Source organism: Pantherophis guttatus, chromosome 1 (genome assembly GCF_059756535.1).
Source record: "Pantherophis guttatus breed Tessera chromosome 1, ASM5975653v1, whole genome shotgun sequence".
In the NCBI taxonomy this organism is placed as follows: domain Eukaryota; kingdom Metazoa; phylum Chordata; class Lepidosauria; order Squamata; family Colubridae; genus Pantherophis; species Pantherophis guttatus.
The window spans coordinates 348,706,837-348,732,517 of NC_142063.1; the positions used below are offsets into that span (position 1 = coordinate 348,706,837).

Consider the following 25,681-nt stretch of genomic DNA (forward strand, 5'->3'; position numbering starts at 1 on the left):
CAAGGAAAAGCAAAGTCCAGTTGCCTTTTTGAAAAAGTGCCTTTGGGACAACCATGACCTGGATGACGGAGAATCCCCACAGATATTACCCCAAATCTACTAACTTGACCCCAGCACTAAGTAGCTGAGGCAGAAAGCTGCTTCCTCACAGCAAGGAAACCGACACCGTGGCAGTAAGCCCAAACTTATCATCAGCATCTCACACCTGGCTATGTGCAGGGCAGCACCTCTGAGACTCACACAAAACCCAGCCAGTCCAGCTCCATATTGGGTGGCAGCGATAACAAAGGCGTGCTACTGCATTTGTCGTGAGCAACCCCACTGGCCCCAAAGTCTAGGAGCTGCATTTGGCTCCGGCCCTTCACTTAAGACTACAGCAGAGCAGGGATTCAAAGGCAGGTGGCTCAACCTACGCGAGGACCGATGATGGCCTCTCGCCAGGGAGCTGGGAAAACAGGGCGAGACAAACAAGAGAAGGCTGAACCACATTGGGAGCGATCCAGAAACACGGCAGCAGAGGCAGGGAACATCTCTACAGGCAGTCCTCGACTTGCAACCGTTCATTTAGTGACTGTTCCAAGTTCCAACGGCACTGAAGAGACTTACGCACATTTTTCAGACTTTTGGCCATTGTAGCAGACCCAGTCACGTTATTTACATTCGGATAGCAATAGCCACAGCACTTAGACTTATATACCGCTTCAAGGTGCTTTCCAGCCCTCTCTAAGCAGCCTCTTGCCCCCAACAATCTGGGTCCTCATTTTACTGACCTCGGAAGGACAGAAGGCTGAGTGAACCTCGAGCCTAGTGAGATTTGAACTGCCAAATTGCAGTCAGCAGGAGGAGCCTGCAGCACTCTTGCTACACTGAAGGATGCTTGGCAACTGACTCACGTTTATGACGGTTGCAGTGTCCTGGGGTCAGGTGATTCCCTTTGGCAACCTTCTGACCAGCAGAGCCAAAGGGGGAAACCAGATTCACTTAGCAACAGGGTTACTAATTTAACAACTCTCACTCACGCCCTTGTCACCTCCCGGCTGGACTATTGTAATGCTCTCTACATGGGGCTCCCCTTGAAGAGCACTCGGAGGCTCCAGCTGGTCCAGAATGCGGCCATGCGGGTGGTGACACCCCTCCTGCGCGAGCTGCACTGGCTCCCAGTGGTCTTCCGGGTGCGATTCAAGGTGTTGGTTACCACCTTTAAAGCGCTCCATGGCACAGGACCCGGGTACCTTCGAGACCAACTTCTGCCACCAATAGCCTCCCACCGGCCAGTCCGCTCCCACAGAGAGGGTCTCCTCAGGGTGCCAAGTTATGTCGGCTGGCGACACCCAGGGGGAGGGCCTTCTCTGTGGGAGCCCCAGCCCTGTGGAATGAACTGCCCCCGGAAATACGTAAGATCTCCGACCTCCGGGTATTTCGTTGCGCACTCAAGACCCTGTTGTTCCGCCAGGCTGGGCTATCAACATAACAATTTTAAATTGGGTTTTAAAATTCTGGGGTTTTAAAATTCAGCCGAATTTATTTAATAATTTTAAACTATTTTAACTGATGTTGTCTTGTGTTTTTAATAGGCTGTACACTGCCCTGAGTCCTTCGGGAGAAGGGCGGTATAGAAATAAAATTATTATTATTATTATTATTATTATTATTATTATTATTATTATTATTATTATTATTATTATTATTATTATTATTATTATTGTTATTATCAACAACTCTGGCCATTCACTTAACAAATGTTGTAAAATGGGGCAAAACTCACTTAACAAATTTCTCACTTAGCAACATAAACTTTGGGCTCAACTGTGGTTGTAAGTCGAGGACTACCTGTAGTTCAGGATTCAACTGTGTGTGTTTGAGGGGGGGTGTCCTTGGTGCCCCTCTGAACTTGGTGGTTTTTTTGCAGACGTCTCATTATCAAACCAGGCAACGTCACCAATGTAGGTGCGGAGTGGGGTTAAAATGAGAGCAAGCTCCACTTCCTAGTAGCACTGATGATGTTACCTAGTTTGGTAAGGAAACGTCTGCAACAAAACCACCAAGCTCAGAGAGGACCAAGGACTCCACTGCTCTCTCCATCTTAGCCTCCCACCACCATCATCGTCACTACCATCACCCAAGTGGCCACCAAAGGCCAAGGGCCCCTTTTCTTCCTGGACAGAATGGACCCCTCCTTGCAAGCTTCAACTTTTGTTTGTCAGAAGGTCGCAGAAGGGAATCACGTGACCCCGGGAACACTGCGACCGTCATAAATGTGAATCAGTTGTCAAGCATCCAAATGTAACCGCGGGGATGCTGCAACGGTCAAAAGTGTGAAAAATGGTCAGAAGTCACTTTTTTCAGTACAGTTGTGAATTTGAATGGTCATTAAGTGAATGGTTGTAAGTCAAGGACTACCTGTAGGCCCTGCAGCTTTCTTGGAAGTGGGTTGTCATTGCCTCCTTCCTGAGGCTGAGAGAGAATGACCGGCTCAAAGTCACCCAGCCGGCTTTCATGCCTAAGGCGAGATTAGAACTCAGCGTCTCTCCGTTTGTAGCCTGATGCCTTAACTACTATGCCAGCCTCTCTCTCTACTACGTGATTACATCAAACTGGCACTCAGCAGGAATTTTGGGGTTTCCTAAACAAGATGGTAATTACAGAGCCCTGAATTCTTCCTTTTATTATTCCAGTAAGGGCCCCTCCCTGCTCTGCCAGCCTTAAAAAAGCATTTCTAAATGATCTCCTCCAAAGCCATTTTGCTCTCTGGGGCAACTCTGAATACCAGAATACAGAAGCCTTTCCCCACTTGCCCCCATCCTGGCCAGAGGATTGTGGGAGTAGAAATTCGGGCGCATCTGGCAGGTGCCAAAGCAGAGAAAGCTTTTCCTGAATTACCTCAGCATCTCTAACAATCAGCAAATCGCAACAAATAATGACAACAAATAATAGCAACAATCAGCAAATAACACTATCTGGCATTACAATAGGAGAATTAAGACTAACAGATTGATTCACCTAAGGCTATAACTCACAGGAAGGAAAATCTGGGGCTGCAGGTTGGGGAAGGGTCTTCCTGGCCTACAAATCAGCCTCCATGTTATGACAGCTCTGTAGATCCCCAGTATCCAAAAAAAGGACATTAGGCCATATTTTTCTCCTACTTACTATTCTTCAGGGAGGTTGGACTACAATCCCCAGAATCCCAAGTATGCCAGGTCAGGGTTCATAAATACAAGAGACTTCACCCACCGTGTTTAGGTGAAACAATTCCTAAACAAAGTACCGGTGTATTATTCTCATCCTATATTACAGAAAAGAGTCAAGAGGAGAGCTGTGGTCGCAAAGAACCCCAAAATGGAGGATGATAATGGAGCAGAGGTTAGCAACTAAAATTTGTGGGCTTCAACTCCCAGAATACCCCAGCCTCCATGGGGAAATTATGGGAGATGAAGTCCACAGGTCTTAAAAGTGGCCAAGGTTGAACATCGTGTCTAAGTCGAAGTAGCTCCATTGCATCTTCAGATATCCCACCTGAGCTGAAAGCAGCAAGAATTCATGGCCGGCTCCTGCAGACCCACCAATCAAAACCTTGGCAGGATATACGGGAAGGATGAAAAGCTCAGGAATCCAGGAATGAGATGTCAGGATGGAAGGGAGGGAAGGTTTCTCTTCCCAAGTTTGCACCCCCCCCCCCAATTTGGTTTCTTGCAATATTCTAAATTGTTGCCGAACTCTACGGTACAAGTAGTCCTCGACGTATGACCATAATTGAGCCTAAAATTTCTATTGCTAAGCAAAACAGCTGTTAAATGACATTGGCCGCATTTTACGAGCTTTCTTGTCACCGTTGTTAAATGAATCACTGCAGTTATTGAGTTAGTCACATGGTTGTTAAGTGAATCTGGCTTTCCCATTGACTCTGCTTGTCTGAAAGTCACAAAAAGGGGATTCATGAGCCTGGGACACTGCGATCGTCATGAGTCAGATGCCAACATTTTTATCTTATGCTGCAATGGTCATAAGTGTGAAAAACGGTTATAACTCATTTTTTTCAGTGCTGTTGTAACTTCAAATGACTAAACGAACTATTGTAAGTCAAGGACTACCTGTAATGCAACCCTAGCAGCAGGATGTGTATGTGTGCATGGCCCGGCCACTTTTAATGCATGTGGCCCATCTGTCACAAGAATCCCCCCCCACCAGCATCCCAAATCTTCAACTTCTCTGCCTTCCCCCCCTCAGCAGCTTTGGACAACTGCAGGAAAACTGGTTGAGCCAACTGGAAGAAAACACTGGAAATGCAGCAAGAAATCTCATCCACAAACAGCACCCTTTCCTCTTCTTATTCATCTACCGATAATCCTTGATTTACACAACTGTTCGTTTAGTAACCGTTCGAAGTTAATGGCACTGAAAAAAGCGACTAGGGCTGTTTTTCACACTTACGACCGTTGCAGCATCCCCATGGTTACATGGTCAGAATTCAGATGCTCGGCCACTGACCGGTGCCATGTCCTTCTGGACAAGCAAAGTCAATGGGGAAGCCAGATTCACTTAACAACCGTGTGGCTAACTTAACAACGGTGGGAAGAACTCCATCATCCCTGGATGGTTTTTAAGAAGAAACTGGACCGCCACGTGTCTGCAATGGCACAAGGGTCTCCTGCCTGACGAGGGGGTTGGACTAGGAGACCTCCATGGTCCCTTCCATTATTCTGTCATTCTGCCCCCTTAAGACGGAATGGGGGCCAAATCCGCTGCCCAGAACGCCCCACTTAAGCAACGGAAACGCTGGGCTCCCTGGTGGTCGTAAGTCGAGGACTACCTGTATTTTTAATCGATTGTTTTTCAATTCCTGTGCCCTCCCCCCACTCCCAGCCAATAATTGGGGGCCGCTTATGGTGGCAGCTTGGGCGGGGGTGGGGGTGGCGGGAATTGTCTTGCAATTCCCGTCCCCTCCCCCGACGGCAACACTAGGCCCTCCAACCACCCTCCCTCCCCCTCTTGCCTGGGGCCCGGCAGGGAAGACCGAGGGAAAGAATGGCAGACCGCCGCCCCTTCCCTTCCCTTGTATCTGAAGAGGGGAGGGGGTCGCCCTCATCCTCAAACCGCCGCCCAGCACGAGGGGCCCCGGGGGCCGCTGCTAGGCCCAGCCGAAAGCCCCCCTCAGGCGTGTGGGGGGGGTTAGGCTTACGCAATCGGCGGAGGGCGGAGGCGGCACCGTGGCGATCCCGGCCTCGCCCTCCCCGCCTCCGACTCCTCCCCGGCTGGGTCGCCTCGATCGGGTCCCAAAGGCCTGGGGGGCGCTCCGGGACCCCCTATCCGGAGGCCCCGCCTTCCGCCCGGCGCCGGCCCGCCTCACCTCAGTCGGGGAAAATGGAGGCCCCGCAGCTCCCTCAGTGGCGGCGACGACGACGACGCTGGGGGGGGGGGCGGGGCGACAACCGGAAGCGTCGCGTCGCGACATCCGGGGCGGGGCGACAACGCCCTCGGCAATTAGAGGTACGCTCTGCCCTACCCTCTCTGTGGTTGTGAGGGGAGAACGCTGGGCCGGAAGTTGATGGTGCGGAAGTTCCTTGGGGCGCTCTGCGCGGTGCCGCCTCTATGGCTTCCTGTCAGACTCGACCGGCGGCGGAGGATGAGGCTGGCGGTGGCGGCGGCGGCGGCGCTGCTGCTGGTTCTCGGGCCGGCCGAGGCGGGCGAGGCCGGCGCGGTGACCTGCGGCTCGGTGGTGAAGCTGCTCAACCCGCGTCACGGCGTCCGCCTCCATTCGCACGACGTCCGATACGGATCCGGTACGACCCAGGGTCGTCGGTTAGGGCGGGGGGGGCAGGGGAGGGGAGGGGGCGTGAGAGGATTCTGCGCATGCTCAGGGGCGCTCTCGACCCTTCCGGGAAGGGGGGCCATCCTTGTCTCCATTCCCGGACCCCACAGCCCTTATTTGGGGGGTGGGCTTCTCTCGCCCTCCCCGCCTGCTTCACGGGCTATAAGTGTCCACAAGGGCCACGGACTCCTCGCCTTACGAGTTACGACCACAATTGGGATCCGAATTTCCGCTGCTAAGTGAGGCTCACCATGGTCGTTAAACGAATCACAGTCATTAAGTGAATCACGGGGTCGTTACGAGAATCCGGCTTCCCCTGTCGGAAGCCAGCTGGGAAGGTCGCAAAGGGTGATCAGGCCACAATGACCGGTTTACAACGTGCTGAGTGCGAGGATGCTGCGATGGTCGTAAGTGAGAGGACCAGTCATGCGTCACTTGGGAGGGCAGTGTACGGTCGGCACATGCTCAGGGGCACTCCCGTCCCTACCAGACCCCCATGAGGCCCGACCGTCTCTCCAGCCGGGCTCCAGACCCCAGACCCTTCCTTTGGGTGGGGTCTCTGCCCCCCCCCCCCCGCTTCACAGCCCCACAATCACTTGCTGGCCTCAGTTGCAAGAATCCTTGACTTACAACTGTTCCTTTAGTGACCGCTTGAAGTTACAACGGCACTGAAAAAAGTGACCAAGGACTCCTTTTCACACTGACGACCATTGCGGCATCCCCGTGGTCACGTGATCAAAATTTGGATTCTTGGCAATTGCCTCATATTTAAGACGGTCGCAGGGTCCCAGGAGTCAAATGATTTCCTTTTGTGACTTTTGGACGAAGGGGAAGCCAGATTCACACAACCGTGTTACTAACTTAACAACTAACTGCAGGGATTCATTTGACAACTGGGGCGAGGGAGGTTATGAAATGGGGCAAAACAAATGTCTCACTTAGCAATGTAAATCTGGGGCTCAATTATGGTCGTTAAGTCGAGGACTACCTGTAGTCATCATCACCACCACCACCACCACCACAAGGGCCTGAATTTCCATTGCTAAGCAAGAAGCCGTGTCTCTGATAAAGTTGAAGGCCAGAGAGCTTGAGCACTTAAGCAAAAAGAGGCTATAAAAAAACCCCAGGAGTCTGTTTTTAACACATTAATCACCGTCAATGAAGTGTGCAGGGTGAACAGGCACCCTGTTGAATGAGTTGCCCGGGTCAAAGTCACTTCCATGCTTTCTTCTCCCTTTGACCAGGCAGCGGGCAGCAGTCTGTGACCGGAGTCACGAGTGTGGACGACAGCAACAGCTACTGGCGAGTCCGGAGCAAGTCGTCCGGCGTTTGCGAAAGAGGCACCCCGGTACAATGTGGGCAGACGATCCGCTTGACCCACATCAACACAGGCCGCAACCTTCACAGCCACCATTTCACCTCTCCCCTTTCGGGCAACCAGGTGAGGCAACCAGGTTACCACGAATGGTTAGCAAGCCACGGCCTTCAGCCCTTGTGGAGCCGGCGATTCGTTTTTAAACGCTGAGTCGCTTTCTGGAGTGAGATGGGCATTGTATTAAATGAGTAAATGAATAATAATAAAATTGGGCTTGGATACCCAGGTCAAATGCTTCTAGGAGCCCATGCTTGGGCTCGTAGAAGCAAAGATTCCTGTCTTGGCAAGTGGGAAGCTGCCATCTTAGGGTAAAGACAAAAGACAACCCTTGGTGGCGCAGCGGACTAAAGTGCTGTTAAGTAGCACCAGCTGCCTGCAATTACTGCGAGTTCAATTCTCACCAGGCCCAAGGTTGACTCAACCTTCCATCCTTCCGAGGTAGGTAAAATGAGGACCCGGATTGTGGGGGCAATAAACTGACTTTGTATAAAATAGAACACCGCTTGGGGGGGCCCAAAAAGCCCTACTAAGCAGGTATGTACAAAAGTATGAAGGTTATTGCTTAACGCATTGTAAGCCGCCCTGAGTCTCCGGAGAAGGGCGGCATATAAATCGAACTAATAAATAAATAAATACCCCCCCCCGTCTGCTTGGCTCCTGTCCAGGGCTCTGGGAGGGGTCCTTGCCAACCCAAGCTGAGTGAACCATGCACCCTGTTGATTTGACGGAAAGGGCTGGCTTCCCCTGTGGAATTTTGCAGTCCAAGATTTCTATTTTGCTTCTCTCATTTCTTCCAACTCAGTAGAAGCAACTCCTCTGCTGCTGCAGCAAAGGATCAGGGAGTCTCGCTTACTCCTTTATTTTACTCCCTATATCTGGGGAGGGCTGGGGTGGTCTTCTGCTTCTGGAGTGTACTTCATAGAATCCTAGGGCTTAAGGAACCTCAGAGGTCTCCTAGTCCACCCCGCTCCTCAGGGCAGGAATCCTCATATCACCCTGGACAAATGGCTGCCCATTCTTTTCTTGAAAACCTCCAGCAACGAGTACCCACAATTTCCAGAATTAAGCTATTCCAACTGATTAAATGTTCTCAGGAAATTTCTCCTTAGTTCCAGGTTGGATTTCCCTCTGATGAATTTCCCATTGCCTCTCTCTGTGTCTCTTTCTCTCTCCCTCTTCCCTCCCTCCCTCCCTTGCCCCAAGAACTGAAAAAGCTCCTTGGATGAGAAGTGAAATATTTTCAAGGGGGAGAAAAAGCAAGAAAGTCCAGTTGCCTTTTGGGAAAAGCACCTTTGGGTTCCTTCCTCCCTCCCTCCCACCCTTCTCTCTCTCTCATCTTCCTTTCCTTCCTTCCTTCCTTCCTTCCTTCTGGAATTACAGGGATATTGAAGATCATGTAGTCCAACCAAGGCAGGGGTCCTCATACCATCCCAGAGAAATTGTCGTCCAGTCTCTTCTTGAAAGCCTCCAGTGATGGAGGGAAGCCCTTCCACAGGTTGACTGTTCTCAGATCAGGAAGTTCCTCTTTAGTTCCAGGATCTCCTCCTGACCACCTTCCACCCATGGCTTCTTGTCCTGCCCTCGGGTGCTTTGGATGATGTTCCTTGTTACACGCGTGTTCCTTCACTGCTTGTATTCACACACACACCCTTGCTGTATGGCTTCCTGTCCTGAGGGTGGGTTCTCTGTGGTCCCCATGATGCCACTCACCCACCCCCGTCTTTTTGCATAGTGTTTGAAAGAGGTGCTCTCTGTTCCAGGAGGTCAGCGCGTTTGGGGAGGACGGTGAGGGGGACTTCCTGGACGACTGGACCGTCCTGTGCAACGACAAGTATTGGGAGAGGAAGAGTGAGGTGCGGTTCAAGCACGCGTCCACCGAGGTGCTTCTTTCGGTCACCGGGGAGCAGTACGGCCGGCCCATCCACGGGCAGAGGGAAGTTCACGGCCTGACTTACTCCGGCCAGGACAGCTTCTGGAAAACCATGGAAGGGATCTTCGTGAAGCCTGTGGAATGGCTCAAGGCCGACCTCTACCACACGGAACTATGACCTTAAAGGGACGTCCTGCTATGCCCACCACTTGAGCCCATCAAGTCGGTAGTTTTCCAGGCTGCGGTTTGGTGACCGAGACGTGGATGGGGCAGGCACTGCTCGGCTGCTGAGACGGGCTCTTTCCCACCACACGTAAAGGACAATGGCGTTTCTGCTCTCGGTCTTGGCCCGTTGCTGCCTGTTCAAGCCTGGGGAGGGGAATCCGCCCTAAATAAACATTGGATATCCAAACAGCTGTTGCAGGTAGTCGGGTGTTCCTTCTGCGAATTCTCACACTACTTCGAAGTTACGGCTGAAAAAAATGACTTATGACTGTTTTTCATACTTATGACCATTGCAGCATCTCTTTAGCCATGTGATCAAAAATTCAGACGTTTGACGACTCATATTTATGACGGTCACAGTGTCCCGGGGGAGGGGGGGCAGTCACATGATCCCCTTTTTTGACCTTCCAACAAGGAAAGTTAATGGGGAAGCCAGATTCACTTAACAGCTGCAGTGATTCACTTAACAACTGTGGCAAGAAAGATCATAAAACGGGGCAAAGCTCACTTAAAAACTGTATCGCTTAGCGACAGAATTTTTGGGCTCAATTGTGCTCGTAAGGTGAGGACTACCTGTACCACCTGCCCACCCCGGGTCCCTGGGAAGGATAGCTGGGCAAAATTGCCAAATGGGGACTAAACCTGTGGCTGATTGGGCGACCAACCACCTCAACAATAGTTGATTGGAAAAGGGGCTGCAGGAGATGGGCAGCAAATACATTTCATAATAAAGAAATACAGGCCGACGCCTGATTTTTGGCCCCACAGGATCCCGTGGCTCGTCTTTCTCAACCTTTGGGCCCTTGAATGTGCGTGGACTTCAACTCCCAGAATCCTCCAGCCAGCCACGTGACGCCCCCGAAGGACCTCCCTTGACAAACGCCGTCCTACCTGTAGCAGGAGGCTCCTTTTGCGCGCAGTCCAAGCAAGAGAACTCGCTTTCCCAGCACGCTCTAGGCGAGTTTTCGCCGCGCATGCGTAGTACGGATCCCCATGCAACCCTTCCTGGAAGGCGAGGAGCGTCAACCCAGCGCCCGCCGGAAGCTTTGCAGGCGAAAAAATAAATACCCTCCCCTCCTCCACTGAATTCCCCCAAAATATGGGACCCCGCCCCCGGCGAGGCTGCCCCCCGCTGTCCCCGCGGTGCTAGGCTGTAGGGGCGGGGCCTCCTCTCTCCGCCCCTCCTTTGCGCCCGCCTATGGCTGCGCCGCACAGCTGCGGGCTCTGGCTCCGCCTCCTCCGCGCGCGCTCCCGCTGGCCCCGCCCCAGGCGCCGCCGGTGACGGGCGGTTGGAGCGCGCCCCCTTGCGCCCCCCCCCCATGGCGGTCCCCGTGCTGGGCGCCCTCCTGCTGGTGCTGCTGGTGCTGCTGGGCGGCCTCTGCCTGGGCAGGTAGGCTGGGGGGGGTCCCTCCTGCCCCCCCACCCCCACCTCTCCCCTTGCTTGCCCCCCCCACTGCCCCCAAGGGACCCCCTGCCCCCCCCATTCCCTCCTCCCTGGGGTTGGGGGCCAGACTCTTTCCCCCCCTCCGCCCTTCCTGCTACCTGTCCCACCTGTGGGTCCACTTCCCCCACCTGTCTCTGTCTACCCCCCCCCCCCACTGCCCCTATTGCACGAGCTGGGGGGGGCGGTGGGGAGGAAGGTGCCTCTGAGGAGGTGCAGAGAGTCTTCTTGCAGCCTGGGTTTTGAGGAGGGGGAGGGCAGGGCAGGCGGCAGGTGGTTGGCAGGTGGTGAGTCTTCCCTGGAAGGAGGGGGGCTCACTTGGGAGGGGGGGATGGTGCCCCTTTGAGAGGGGAGATGTAGCACCCGGTTGGTGCTGATCAGGCCCACTTCTGTGCTTAGACACAGCCCCTTTGGCCACTTGAAGGCTTGTGGACTTCAACGCCCAGAATTCTCCAGCCAGTACAGGTAAGACCAGGAAGTATAGCTGGCTGGGGGATTCTGGGCGTTGAAGTCCACAAGCCTTCAAGTGGCCAAAGGTGGAGACCCCTGGGCTTTGAGTTCTGCTGTGGGTTGATCTACAGCTGTCCCTGCAGCGTCCGGGCTACTCTTGTTTACAGTTAGTCCTCGACGTACGACCACAATTGAGCCCATCATTTCCGTTGCTAAGTGAGACATTTGTTAAGTGATTTCGGCCCATTTTATGACCTTTCTTGCCGTAGTGGTTAAGCAAATCACTGTGTTCTGACCTAGGCTTCCTGAGTCAGTAAAACACACAAGTAGTCCAAAAACCTCTTTTATTGCAACAGTTGTGAATTCTGTTCATTCACAGATGAGTCCCAAATAGTTGTAAAGAGTCCTTTGGGATAAAGCTGATAATCACCCACCTTTATCTCCCTTGACACGCTGCCAAAGACCTAATTTATTTATTTATTGGTTTGATTTATATGCCACCCTTTTCTGGAGACTCAGGGCGGCTTACAATGCGTTAAGCAATAGCCTTCATACTTTTCTATATACCTGCTTAGTAGGGCTTTCGGCCCCCCCAAGCGGTGTTCTTTTTTTATACAAAGTCAGCTTATTGCCCCCACAAACCTGGTCCTCATTTTACCTACCTCAAAAGGATGGAAGGCTGAGTCAACCTTGAGCCTGGTGAGGTTTGAACTTGCAGTAATTGCAGTAATTGCAGGCAGCTGGTGTTACTTAACAGTGCTTTAGTCTGCTGCGCCACCAAGGCTCTTAATTGGCAAAGCCACACGGAGTCCAGAATCAAACAGAGCTTCAGACTTTAAACTGAACATAATTAACAACGTTGCTTCCTGCAAAGGCCCATGTTCCTCCCCAACCTCCTCACTGTCCGACTCTGCTGCCAGCTCCGCAGGCCGCCGGCAGCAGCTGGACAACACACTGCAGTTGTTAAGTGAGTCACACAGTTGTTAAGTGAATCCGGCTTTCCCCCCAGGGACATTTCAACGGTCATAAATACGAGTCAGTTTCCAAGTGTCCGAATTTTGATCACATGACCCTGGTGATGCCGCAACGGTTGTAAGTGTGGAACATGGTCATAAGTCACTTTTTTCAGTGCCGTTGCAACTTCAAACCATCACTAAATGAACTGTTGTAAGTTAATTATACTGAATTAAGAAAATAAAGGGCACGTTGATGGGAAAAAATTCAACAGTACATCTACATTAATGAGGTTTTAATTGTCACCTTACATTTTTGTAAGGAGACATTGGTTATTTCTTACAAAGGTTAAAAAACGCCCAATTTTGTCTCATAAAAAAATAGCAATAGCACTTAGACTTATATACCGCTTCATGGTGCCCTCTCTAGGCGAATTGCCCCCAACAATCTGGGTCCTCATTTTACCGACCTGGGAAGGACGGAAGGCTGAGTCAAAACATGGGGCCGTCAGGACTTGAACTGCCAAACTGCTGGCCGTCAGAATTAGCTGCAGTCCTTCAGTCTAACTAACTGCGCCACCCTGGCTCTTCAGATAAAGTGACTGTGGGCATTGGGGTACTTGCACTGACCCCTTTGTGTGGGGTGTCCCCAGCCTTTCCCTTTCCCCTAAGGGAGAATGTAGGCCGGAGCCTTTTAAGAATGCTGAGGGACCCAGTGAGGTTCATACAGGTGTAGCTCTGCAGGTGAAATCCAGGATTGTATCACTGGACTTTGGGGACTAACCCCTCCCCCCAGCCCAATTGGCAGGTTTAATGCAAGGCCTCTTCCGTGTCTTGTTCCTTTTCTTTTGCCAGTTTAATGAAAAGAAGGACTAGAGCAGTGTTTCTCAACCTTGGAAGCTTGAAGATGGGTGGACTTCAACTCCCAGAATCCCCCAGCCAGCGCTGCTGGCTGGAGGATTCTGGGAGTTGAAGTCCACCCATCTTCAAGCTTCCAAGTTGAGAAACACTGGACTAGAGGTTGACATGATAGCAGTCTTCCCATATTTCAGGGGCTGCCACAACATGGCATATACACAAACGGCATAAGGTTTCCTGCTTGAGTAGGGGGTTGGACTAGGATCCTTCCAAATCTGTTATTCCGTTAAAGAAGAGGGTGTCAACTATTCTCCAAAGCACCTGGAAGCAGGGCAAGAAATAACAGATGGAAGCTTAAGAAAGAGACCCAACCTAGAATTAAGGAAAAAATTCCCGACAGTGAGAACTATCAACCAGCGGAACTGCTTGCCTCCAGAAGTTGTGGGGGCTCCATCACTGGAGGCTTTTAAGAAAAGATTAGAGAGCCATTTCTCTGGGATAATCTAGGGCCTCCTGCGTGAGCAGCTGGCTGGACTAGAAGACCTCCAAGGTCCCTTCCAACTCTTGTTATTCTATTTACTTCTAAATAAACAGGGCCCTTAACTCTGCAAGTCAGTGTTGGGTGTTGGGCTGGAGAAACAGAAAAGAAAATGGAGGGTGGTGGGAGTGGCATCCTTCGGAGGGTGGAAGAGGAGAGGGCCCAAGAAGGAAAGGACAGGACTAGATGACCTCTGGTGGCATCTCCACCTCCACAACTCTGCCAGAATGAGGCGAGAACTTTAGACACACAAGCTCAAGTGTGTTGCCTTGTGTCATTCTTTTATTCTGTTGTGGGTGCTTCATCACTGGAGGTTTTCAAGAAGAGACTGGGCAGCCATTTGTCTGGAATGGAATGGGGTCTCCTGCTGGAGCAGACCTCCAAAGTCCCTTCCAACTCTGTTATTCTGCCAGGGATCCAGGGAAGGAGATGGGTAGCAGGTGCATCTGGCCATTCAGTTAAACGATTCCTTGGGCTTCTTGTCCTCCCTCAAGGTGGCTCCTGTACATACTGATTACCAACTGGTGCCGGCGGCGACTCCAAGCGGAGTTGAAGATCCAGTCCTTCTGGGTTTTCGGGATCCAAAACCTCAGCTTGAAGTTTCAAGAGGAGCAGCAGACGGTGGTGAGTAGGGACTCTCCTGAAGAACGAGCAGCTGTTCACCTCTGGGCAGGTCCCTGCGAGGACACCCTAATTGCTATTATTTATCTATTTATTATCTGTTACTTGTACGTGCCAACCCATCTCACTCTTGAAGCAACTGCATTGTTATGGCAGGGACCATTTGGGGGAGCTGGAGGGTGGGCTGGGTGTCGTTTGTTCTGCAGAGAGGCCACTCGGCTCCTGCTGCATCTGCGGCACAGAGAGGACCCCCGTTTGAGTAGGGTAAAGAGATACCCAGGGGCTCTGCGCGGACGGCCTCTGTAGACCTCCCATGAACAAAGATGTTGAGACTCTGGAAAGAATGTAGAGAAGAGACACAAAGATGAATGGGGGACTGGAGGCTAAAGCATTTGAAAAACAGTTGCAGGAATTGGGAATGTCTACTTTAATGACAAGATGGACCAGGGGAGGTAGGAGAGGATCTTCCAATACTTGAGTGTTAGTACCGCTTTACACTGCCTTGGTAAGACCACACTTGGAATATTTCATCCAGTTTTGGTCGCCACGATACAAAAATGATGTGGAGACTCTGGAAAGCGTGCAAAGAAGAGTAACTATGATGATTAAAGGCCTGGAGACTAAAATAGATGAAGAACGGTTGCTGGAATTGGGTCTGGCTAGTTTTTTTTTTTAATTTTGATTTATATGCCGCCCTTCTCCGGAGACTCAGGGCGGCTTACAATGCGCTAAGCAATAGCCTTCATTCTTTTGTATATTTATACAAAGTCAGCTTATTGCCCCCACAATCCGGGTCCTCAATTTACCCACCTTAGAAAGGATGGAAGGCTGAGTCAACCTTGAGCCTGGGGAGATTCGAACCCTGCAGTAATTGCAGGCAGCTGGTCTTAATAACAGGGTGCTTTAGACGACTGTACTACCAAGGCTCTTAGTTTAATGAAGAGAAGGACTCGGGATGACTCCAGGGGCTGCCCCAAAGAAGAGGGAGTCAAATTATTCTCCAAAGCACCAGACGGCAGGATAAGAAGCAATGGGTAGAAACTGATCAAGGAGGGAAGCAACCTAGAAATAATGAGAAATTTCCTGACAGTGAGAACTTCCCTCCAGAAATTGTGAGTGCTCCATCATTGGAAGTTCTTAGGAAGAGACTGGACGACCATTTGTCTCAAATGGGACTATAGGGTTAGGAGCGTCCAACCTTTGGAACTTTTAAGACTTGTGTCTATGGAGATTTTCAGTCATCTAGGTCATGATTGTCCCAAAGGATGCCTTTCTTAGATGAGAAGCGAGACGTCTTCAAAAAACTAAACAAAAAAAAACCACCCAGTTGCCTCTTGAAAAAGCCCCTTTAGACTTCAACTCCCAGAATTCCCCAACCAGCCTAATCTTTAATGTTTTGTAGTCCAACCCGCTGCTTGAGCAGGAGACCCCCTTGACCAGGGCTGTCCAACTTTGGAACTTTAAGACCCGGTCTAGAGTTTCCTGCTCAAGCAGGGGGTTGGACTAGAAGACCTCCAAGGTCCCTTCCCACTCTGTTATTTTGTCATTTCAGGAGATCGACAGCATCTGGATCTCCAGCAGGCTCCTGAACCATGATGTGCCGTAAGTCTCCAGGGGGTTTTGGGTGTGTGTGTGTGGATTTTTAATCCTTTATGAGCAGCATGGCTCATTCCTCCACCCCAGCCTCTCACTGCAGACCCTCTTGGGGGGAAGTCCCAGCTCAGGAGGTGGACCCTGGTGTGCCTTGTGGGGAGGGCCCACCTGGCTCATATCTTCAGACCGACAGCCAGAAATATCCCTCTCAACTGAATACTGTAAATAAATGATACATTGGCAAGTGGGAAGTTTTGCACTTCTGGGTTGAAGACTTCTGTGCCCAGCAGGGTGCCTTCCAGGTGTGCTAAAACTCCCAGAGTTCCCAGCCAGCTTTGGGACATCAAATTGGGCGCGAGGCTTCCTGTCCCAGTAGCAGGAGAAAGGGGGGAAGGGGGCTCCTGCAGCCACTTAGAGTCCCTTCGGGGCCACGGCAATGCCCGAACAGCTCCACCTCCCTCCTGCTGCCATGGGCTGCACTTCCTGTTGGTGACAACTTGTGCTTTTGTAGAGCAACGTCACGCGGCACGATGGTTCTGTGTGCTGTGGGGGCTCCGTCACGGGGGGCTTTCAAGAAAAGGTTGCACAACCATTCATCCGGGGTGGAATAAGGACTCCTGCTTGAGCAGGGCATTGGACCAGAAGACCTCCTGTAAAAAAGGAAGAAAGAAAAAAAGGAGAGGGAAAGGAAGGAAGGAGAGGATGGGAGGGAAGGAAGAAAGGAATAGAGAGAGAGGGGAGGGAGGGAGGGAGGAAGGAAGGAACTTTGTTCCTGGAATTGTGGGTGCTTTGGACGGGATTGGACTAGATGACCTCTGAGGTCCCTTCCAGCCCTAGGATTCTATGCCTGTGAGGTCCCCCATCTCTGACTCTCAGGGTGGGAAGCAGGCTGCCCCTCCCAGCCCCACCCCAGCTGCCTCTCGGTTGCCTTCCTCTGCAGGCGCTACCTGGCCCTGTGCTTTGGAGAGGTGCGCATCCGGGTGGATCTGCAGAAGTCCCCTCACCTGCAGCCCTCTGACCCCTTGCCCCCCGACCCTGCTGATGGGGCCCAAGAAGAGGCGCTGTCCCTGGGCCCCTCACTGCTGCAGCTGCTCAGCCAGGTAAGATGCAGCTGGCTCCCTTGGGGACCGGCTCCCCCCTTGGCCAGCGGTGCTCACCAGCTTCTCTCTCCCCCTCCCCAGCTCTGCTCCTTCCACGTGGACTCGGTCAACGTGATGGTGCTGCACGTGGCCGCCTCGGAGTCCCTGTGGCACGTCCAGGTGTCCAGGTCTCAGGTCTTGCTGGGCTGTGACGGCAGGAGGTGAGTCTGGTGGCTCGGATCGTCCCCTCGGAGCTTTCTCAGGCCTCTCTGGGGGCGAATACGGCAGGGGGGGTGGCACGGAGGGCACCTTCAGGCACGCCAGGGGTGCCCGGCTGAAGTCCTGGGGAGGTGCCTCCTGGTCCCTCCCCAGGAGCCGAGCTCTCCCCATGCGGGGCCACTTCCTGCTCAGCCCTTGAGGGTGACCGGACGTTTGGGGCCGTGTGCGGGAAGGCCAGGCTGCTGCCTCTCTGACCTGCTCTCCCCTCCTCCCAGCGTGGCCTGCGAGCTGACCTGTGGCCAGGTGAACAGCAAAGTGCTGAAGAGCAGCCAGCAGGTAAGGCCGGGAGGGAGGGGCAGTCGAGAACCCCAAGTCCACCGACCTTTTGACTCCTCCTTCCCACCCTGGGCAGCCCTCCTTGCAAAGACACCAGCTGATGCCCTCACAGCCGGAGCAGGGTGTGCCAAATTATGTGGCCCAGGTTAAAATATTTTCTTTATTTGTTTGTCTATGCTGCCCCCCCTCCTCTAAAAGGTGACTTTGGACAGGTAAACTAGGCAGCAAACAACATCCAGGCTCTCCTGCTTCTGCAGGGGGTTGGACTAGAAGACCTCCGAGGCCCCTTCCAACTCTGTGATTCTGTTATTCAGTTAGATGACAGATGTAGATTGATAGATTATGGATAGGCTGGATGGCTGGTTAGATGGATGTGGATACCGTATTTTTCAGAGTATAAAACGCACCTACCTTTTTTGGTTGTTTTTTTTTTAAAGTTTTTTTATTTTATTTTTTAGACAAACACACATACAACATAAAATGTATTTTCTTTGAACAGAGTATTTGGCTGGTTCACAAATTTAAACAGTGTTTAGTCATTTCAATTAAATTTACAATTTCTATATTTCCTTTTTGCCATATTTATTCCTCATCTATTTTTTTAAAAAACCAATATTACCCTTCATCCTCCTCTCTAATCTTAATCAAATTCAATTTTTCCCTTCTATATTATACCCCTTCCCATTGTCATCTATTTTTATATCTATCCTCACATTGGTTAATTATGTAATATTACAGTTGTTTAATACAAATTCAACATTTTAATATAAGTCAATTAGTTATATAACTACCTTTTTTGTATATTAATCAATATGAACATGAATATTCCAATTATTTCAATGCAATCCAATTTCTTACAAATCAATTAATTATATTTACCAATAATAATAAACCAAATAATTTCCCCCATATATTCCTCCAAACCACAACTTAACCATTTCTGCTTTCAACACCATATACAATTAATAGTATCTCAGTTATTACAATTCCCTAGTTAAATAGAGCTTTCCCCTTATGTTACTCATTTTCACATCTTAAACTCTCCCAATAACCCAGTTTTGCCCATATAGAAAAATATTCCAATTATTATTCATTTCATTTTTACAATCATGATTTCCCATTTATTTCTTATTACTATTCATATTTCAATTCTAAATATGTATAACATCTTTCTCTTTCATTTCTTTTTCTTTTTCTCCCTTCCCATTTTTATTTTTGCCTTTTTTCTTTTGTGTTTTAAAATCTTGAACTCTCCTCTTTTGCCCTAACTTTCCCTTTGTTTGCACCTACCTTTTTTGGTGAGGAAAAAGAAAAAGAAATCTCCTCTGCCTCATTTTGCCATGTTGCAACAAAGAGCCTGCTTTACTTTCAGTTTCGTTTTTCAGCATAGCTAGGGAAAAAAAAACTGCTCCAGCACTCTTTGCAGCAAGCAGCAGACCCCTGCGCAAAACAGCTGAGAACAAATCAGCTGAGAGTCGGGAGGCTGATCTAATCAACTTGTGCTAATTAACCTGTGCTGAATCTGAAAGGAGCTGTTTTTTCTTGCTGTTTGCTTGCAAGGAGGTAACTGCTGTGAGGCACAGACCAAAGGGTGGGGGCCAGTGGGTGGGCAGGGCTACATTCGGTGTATAAGATGCACCTAAATTTTCACCCCCTTTTGGGGGGGTAAAAAGGTGCGTCTTATACTCCGAAAAATACGGTAGATAATAGAGACAGACAGATAGAGAATAATGGATAGATGGATGGGTAGTTGATAGAGATGACTGGATAGATGATGGATGGATGATAGATAAATATTATAGTTAGAGATGGCTAGATGGGGGGGGTCTTCCCTGGAGGATTTTGGCCCAAGGGCCGGACCCCAAACTGAGCAGGAGGCAGGAGAAGCTCTGGCCAACTGCGGAGCAGAGCAGGAGGGCTTTGCTGAGGTTGGTTGCAGGCCCACATGACCCACAAAGGTAAAACAACAGGGGTCGCCCCCCCCTTCTCCCTGCCCCTCCGCAACTGTCTGTGCACCTGGGAAATTTCAGCTGGGGGGCCGTGTGCGTTCTGTGGGACTGCAAGGACCTTTCTGTACACACTGCTTCTCTCTCCGCCCCACCCCCCGCCCCGTTTCTCCCCCCAGGACGATGCCTGCCTGGCCGAGCTCTCCCTGGCCCTCTCGGTCTCGCTGGACGTCAGCCTGGGCAAGCAGCAGCTGCAGAGCGTGGCCCTGGGGGTCTGGAGCCTCCATGCCGAGCTGCACGAGGGGCTCTTCCACAGCGAGCTTCTGCAGCGCATGGGCGGCAGTCCCCGGAAGGGGGCAGGTGAGGGCCCGAGGAGGGGGGGTGCGGCAGCCGAGGGGCAGCAGGCAACTGACCTGGCCCAAACGCGGTGTCCCTTTCCTGCCAGCCTGCTCTGGTCCCGTGAGGCAGGGAAGGCGGTGCCCTCGGCTTCTGTGGTGCCCGCTGGGGGGGGGGGTCAGGTGGGCAGGCAGTTCAGGGAGCTGCTTTGCCCCAAAGATCTGGATCAATCGGCTGCTGTTTGGGTTTTAATCGCTGATCGTCTGCTGACCCATTAGGCCAGCTCCCTTTGGGTATCCTTTGCCAATGCCCAGGGGGGGCTTGGGGGCTTCACTGGGCCTCCCCTTTCCTGACCTCCCCACCCCCCCCCCCAGATTCCCCGAAGGCTCTGGCGCTGGGTCCGCCCCCCCTGGGCCTGGCCGGCCTGAAGTACGTCCCCTCTCGGCTGAAGGTGGACCTGGAGACCACCAGCCTGGTCCTCTCCATGAACAGCCAGAAGAGGTAAGGGGGCTGAGGAGGGTCCGCTCTGCAGGCCTGGCCTTTGCCCTTCCCCCCACTCCCGTGCCTGCAAGGGGGGGCAGGCACCCCAGTTGGCCTTGGCCTGCAGCCGAGAGCAAGCAAGCGGGGGGGGGGGGAGGCTACCAAAACCCCGAAGGACTTTGTGTGGGGGGCTCATCCCCTCCCACACCTGGAGGGCACCGGGTTGGGGAAGGCTGGCAGAAGAGGCCGGACTCAGTTGGAGGCAGCTTCCATCTCGCCCCCCCTCCCTCCCCCCCCCCCTCCAGGCACCTCACCTGGACCCTGAAGCGGCTGCATTTCGCCCACCAGTGTGATGAGGAGCAAATCCCCCTCCGGAGCTTCACCCCCACCTGCGACCTGCCCCAGATGAGCATCGAGCTGGTGCTGGAAGGCAAGTCGGGGGTCCCGTCCCTCCCCCCACCCCACCCCCCCGGTCTCCCCTGCCCCTGAGAGCCCCACTCCCGGTACAAGTCTCCCCCCAAAGAAGCCCGTCTAGGTCGCCCAGGTGAAGGGGCGCAGGGAGCCGTAGGCAGAATGGCTGTGGGGGGGGGGAGACCCCCACCGGGTGCCACGTTCCCTTCAAGGGAGAGCCTGTGGCTGCCGCTTCCGTGGTTGATTCTCTGCCCCCCTGGAAATTGGTCAGTGTAGGGGTTGGTGGGGGGGTGTTTTTAATTCACAAGTGCATGAAACGGCCCCTCCTGCGAGCTAAATGGGCCTCACGGGCAGTCCTCGACTTATGACCACAACAGATGTTTGTTAAGTGAGTTTTGCCCTGATCTTTCTTGCCACGGTTGTTAAGTGAATCTGGCTTCCCCATGGATTTTGCTGGTGAGAAGGTCGCAAAAGGGGATCGCCTGATCCCCTGGACCCCCATGACCGTCATAACTATGAGTCGGTTGCTGAGAGTTCGAATTTGGATCACGTGAGCATGGAGACGCTGCAGTGGTCGTTAAGTGTGAAAAACGGTCCTGGGTCACTTTATTCAGGACCAGTGGGTAACAGTCACTAAATGAACTGTTGTAAGTCGAGGACTACCTGTGTGACTCCATTGCCGAGCATCCAGATTTTGATCACATGACAATGGGGAGGCTACAATGGTCATAAGTGTGAAAAACGGCCACAAGTCACTCTTTTTAGTGCTGTTGTAACTTTGAACGGTCATTAAACGAAAGGACTGCCTATAGTCCTGGGGGGGGTCCCCGGGTGGAAGGCAGTGGTGGGCAGGAGCCCCTGTGATTCATGGGGGGGGGAGCCCCTCAAATCCCCCCTGATCCTGCCCTGAGTTCTGCTGGGAAGGGGAGGCTGGGAAAGGGCACCCTCTGGTGATCCCGAGGAAGGGGAGGAGCCAGCTTCACCTGCCATCTTCCTGCCTCCCCAGACGGGCTGCTGCTGTCGCAAAGCCGCCAACGCATCGTGTGCCTCAACCTGTTGAAGGCCAGCCTGCAGGTGAGCCCCTGTGGGGTCCCTGGGGTCGCCCCCCTCCCCTCTCTGACCCCAGCTGCCCCTCCCTCTGAGCGCCTCTCCCCCCCCCCCGCAGGTCATGGCCATCGACATCTCCGTGGCCGTCATGGTCAATACCTGCATCGTCCACTACCGGCACCAGGAGTTCTCCCACTGGGTGGGCATGCTGGCCTCGGCTGAGCAGACCTCCGGATGGGCCCTCTCGGCCAGGGGCCCCGGCGGCAGGTGAGTGCGCACCCCCTGCGGCCGTTGTCACCTGGGACGGGGAGGGGCTGAGGTTGGCACAAGCCCAGGCAGTCCTCGACTTACGGCTGCAATGGAGAGAGAGACGTTTGTTCAGTGAGTTTTGCCCCAACTGATGACCTTCTTTGCCACCGTTGTTAAGTGAATCGCTGCAGTGGCTAAGGCAGTAACCCGGTTGCTAAGCGAATCTGGCTTCCCCCATGGACTTTGCTGGTCAGAAGGTCGCAAAATGGGGATCACGTGACCCCCCCCCAGGACACTGCGACCGTCATAAATACGAGTCAGTTGCCAAGCGTGGGGAGCCTGCAACAGTCGTAAGTGTGAAAAACGGTCTTTTTTTCAGGGCTATTGTCACTTTGAATGGTCACTAAAGGAATTGTTGTAAGTCGAGGACTAACGGCTTTGCAGTGCCTCCTGAAGGGCTTGGCACTCGGCCGCACTCGTCCCCTCTGGGCAGCAACCCTGGAACCCTTTACAGGCGGGTCCTCACCTTGGCAATGTTTCGTTTAGTGACCGTTCGAAATCACAACGGTCCTGAGAAAAGTGACCTATGGCCATTTTTCACACTTACGACCGTTGCAAAATCCCCACGGTCACGTGATCAAAATTCAGACGCTCGGCAACTGACTCACTTTTACGACGGTCGCACTGTCCCGGATCCCCCTTTGCGACCTTCTGGCAAGCCGAGTCAGTGGGAAAACCAGGTTCACTTAACAACCGTGTGACTAACTTAACGACTGCAGGGATTTGTGTAACAACTGCGGCAGGAAAGGTTGTAAAATGGGGCAAAACTCACTTTAACAACTGTCTGGCTTAACAACAATAATTTGGGGTTTTGATTGTGGTCGTAAGTCGAGGACTGCCAGTTAAGTTTTTTTTTCTTTTGATCAGTTTTCAAACTCAAACCTTTCGTGAGAAGGTTTGGAACCAGCCGGGCAGCAGCTCTGCCTTCCCTTCTGCTGGAAACCGGCTGAACTGGCCGGGTGGGGTCCCAGGGGGCCAAAGCCGGTCTGGGCAGCAGGGGTTTTGCTCTTGCCCTTGCCAAAGGAGGGATGAAACAAAACGTGAATGAGGAAAAGTAAAATATATTTTTAAAATTATTTTAAATTGTTGAATTGTTGACTTGGCCTGTGGCTCATTCATTGATGTCCGTAGCTGAAGCTATGAGAAAGAGTGTGTGTGTGTGAGGGGAGGGGAGGCGTTGATCAAGAAAAATGAAATTCGCACCCAATTCCCTCAGGAGGCACGGCCCTTTCCGCCTGAGGGAATTGGGTGCGAATTTCATTTTTCTTGATCAACCCCCCTTAAACCACTCGCCCTAAACCACCGACCAGTGCAGAGTGAGCCAACCCATCAAATCAACAATTCAATCACTTAAAATAATTTAAAAATATATTTTCATTTTTCTCATTCACATTTCGGTCCCTCTGTACATGAATCCCAAAGGCCTGGGGATGCCCTAAAGCAGGGGTCTCCCCCCAGCTGGCTGGGGAATTCTGGGAGTTGAAGTCCGCCAGGCTTAAAGTTGCCAAGGTTGGAGACCCCCTTGCCCTAAACCACACGGCCCCCAACCTTGGCCCACCTGAAGACTTGTGGACTGGGAGTTAAAAGCGGCCATTGATGGAGAGAGACCTGGCTGAGGAATTCTGGGAGTTGAAGTCCATAAATCTTAAAAGTGGCTAAGGTTGGAGACCCCGACTTCAGAGTCAGGGGCTCCCCCTTGCCAGGATTCAGTTTGACCCCTCTGGCCATTTGCAGCCTGTGGATGTTGGGTCAAGGCCTCAGCGGGGGTGGGGGGTGGTTTGATACTTTCTGCCTTGCTAGACGTGGTAGATGCCTACCAAGAAGATTTCCATGCCTTCGTCACAATTTGGAGCCTCTTGAGCCGCTACAACAAGCCAGGATCCCCTTTGGGGCAAAAGAGCTCCCCCCACTTACTGGGATGTCGACATTTAACACTGTTTCCTGATGTCAACACCCCCCCCGCCCCCTCCCATCCCATCCCGGTTTCCCCCTCAGGATGCCGCAGATCCTGGCCACCATCATCCTCAGCGCTTCGGTGTCCAACGTCAACCTCTCCGTGCAGCTGGGAGACACCCCACCGTTCGCCCTGGGCTTCAACTCCATCTCCGTGGGTGAGTGGCTCAAATATTATTAAACATTATTTTCTTTCTGAAATTAAATCAGAGATGTCCAAACTTTTATGACATGTGGACTTCAACTCCCAGAATTCTTCAGCGCTGGCTGGAGAATTCTGGGAGTTGAAGTCCACATATCATAAAAGTGGCCAAGTTTGGAGAACCCTGATTTAAAATAAATCATGGTTTGTTAAAGAACACCCCCCCCCCCGCAGCTGACTTTCCATGATAGAAATCAGGAGTTCCTTTTCACCTAGCATAGGTAGTCCTCAATTTACATCCACATTTGGGACCAGAACATCTGTCATTAAGCGAGGCAGTTGTTAAGTGAGGCCCTCCCAATTTTACGGCCTCTTTTGCTGTGTTCATTAAGCAAACCACTTAATGGTTGTTAAGTGAATTACAGGGTTGTTAAGCGAGTCTTGCTTCCCCGATTGACTTCCTTTGTTGGAAGCAAGCTAGATTTTATTTAAAAGTTTTCATGACCTGCAGAACTCCTGATTTTTTTCATTGAGAGGAGGTGGGGAAAGGATGGGCCTTTTAGGGCTTGTGGACTTCAACTCCCAGAATTCCTGAGCCAGAATTCTGGGAGTTGAAGTCCACAAGCCCTAAAAGGCCCATCCTTTCCCCACCTCCGCTGCACAGCAACTCTGAGCCCGCAAGTTCTGCAGTGACGCACCATGTCCGTTTTCCCCTTAATAATTGGGGTGGGGGAATCAAGACCCCCACAACCAGGGGTGAAATCCAACAGGTTCTGACAGGTTCTGAAGAACTGATAGCAGAAATTTTGAGCAGTTTGGAGAACCGGCAAATGCCACCTCTGGCTGGCCCCAGAGTGGGGAGGGAATGGGGATTTTGCAGTATCCTTTCCCCAGGAGTGGGGAGGGAATGGGGATTTTGCAGTATCCTTTCCCCAGGATTGGGGAGGGAATGGGGATTTTGCAGTATCCTTTCCCCAGGAGTGGGGAGGGAATGGAGATTTTGCAGTATCCTTCCCCTGCCACGCCCACCAAGCCAAGCCACGCCCACAGAACCGGTAGTAAACAAATTTGGATTTCACCACTGCCCCCACCCATGCCGAAAGCAAGCAACAAGGAGAAGAGCCCCCCTGTGGCGAGATGGGGAGGGGCAAACAAATCTAATAGATAAATAGAAAATAACAATAGTAAAAATGTCCATGGCCTTCCTCCTCCGGCTTAGATTACCAGCACTTGCGTCCTCAGAGCGTCCACCAGCGGGCCGTGCTGGCCGTCGACCACTTCTGCTGGCGGGTGGGGGCGGACTCGCACATCCAGCGGGCCCCCCACCCTCCGAACATGCATGTCTGGGGAGAAGCTTTCATCCTGGACTCCTTCAACCTTCAGGTGCGCCGCGGGGCAAGCGCCAGGCTGGGTTACCCCAGTGCTGCTCAACCTTTTCCGGCTTTGCGGGGTGGCGAGGGGGGAGAGGAAATGGTTCCGGGTGAGCGGCAGGCCCCCGTGGGCGGGCACTGCTCCATTGGCATGAGCAGCGGGCATGAAGCTCCCTTGGCGCGAGTACCGACCACTCGCTCAAACGGAGCTTGCTTGCACGGCCCCGGTTCTGAATGGGATGCGGCCCGATACTGGTCCACTGCCCGGGGATTGGAGATCCTGGGTTATCTGGTCTGGGAGATTGATGGGAGGGAAGGTC

At 52.2% G+C, this 25,681-nt stretch overlaps 3 protein-coding genes across 6 annotated transcripts in view; 2 read left to right on the forward strand and 1 right to left on the reverse strand.

Moving 5' to 3' along the window:
* SUPT6H (SPT6 homolog, histone chaperone and transcription elongation factor) overlaps positions 1-5,480 on the reverse strand; it is a 47,126-nt gene extending 41,646 nt beyond the window's left edge. Inside the window, exon 1 of one of the 4 annotated variants that reach the window (XM_087890683.1) lies at positions 5,348-5,480. In XM_087890683.1, coding sequence (XP_087746809.1) covers positions 5,348-5,452 — 105 coding nt within the window. In that variant the 5' untranslated portion in view covers positions 5,453-5,480. Of the gene's footprint in view, positions 1-3,150; positions 3,211-3,516 lie in introns of those variants that run through there. The other 3 variants (XM_087890686.1, XM_087890691.1, XM_087890688.1) reach the window with 3 other exon arrangements.
* An 86-nt stretch (positions 5,481-5,566) lies between these two features.
* On the forward strand, positions 5,567-9,468 carry SDF2 (stromal cell derived factor 2). Its single transcript, XM_034424512.3, has 3 exons — positions 5,567-5,780; positions 7,054-7,250; positions 8,945-9,468. Exons 1-3 carry the CDS (start codon positions 5,624-5,626, stop codon positions 9,230-9,232), a joined length of 642 nt encoding a protein of 213 aa, XP_034280403.2. The 5' UTR covers positions 5,567-5,623; the 3' UTR covers positions 9,233-9,468.
* Positions 9,469-10,523: 1,055 nt separating this feature from the next.
* BLTP2 (bridge-like lipid transfer protein family member 2) overlaps positions 10,524-25,681 on the forward strand; it is a 40,758-nt gene continuing 25,600 nt past the window's right edge. Inside the window, exons 1-13 of the mRNA XM_034424511.3 lie at positions 10,524-10,669; positions 14,014-14,143; positions 15,693-15,742; positions 16,674-16,833; positions 16,915-17,033; positions 17,307-17,367; positions 19,493-19,673; positions 20,024-20,150; positions 20,435-20,559; positions 21,547-21,614; positions 21,706-21,854; positions 23,892-24,007; positions 25,211-25,374. Of these exons, the coding sequence (XP_034280402.2) occupies positions 10,599-10,669; positions 14,014-14,143; positions 15,693-15,742; positions 16,674-16,833; positions 16,915-17,033; positions 17,307-17,367; positions 19,493-19,673; positions 20,024-20,150; positions 20,435-20,559; positions 21,547-21,614; positions 21,706-21,854; positions 23,892-24,007; positions 25,211-25,374 (1,521 nt within the window). The 5' untranslated portion in view covers positions 10,524-10,598. The remainder of the gene's footprint in view (positions 10,670-14,013; positions 14,144-15,692; positions 15,743-16,673; positions 16,834-16,914; positions 17,034-17,306; positions 17,368-19,492; positions 19,674-20,023; positions 20,151-20,434; positions 20,560-21,546; positions 21,615-21,705; positions 21,855-23,891; positions 24,008-25,210; positions 25,375-25,681) is intronic.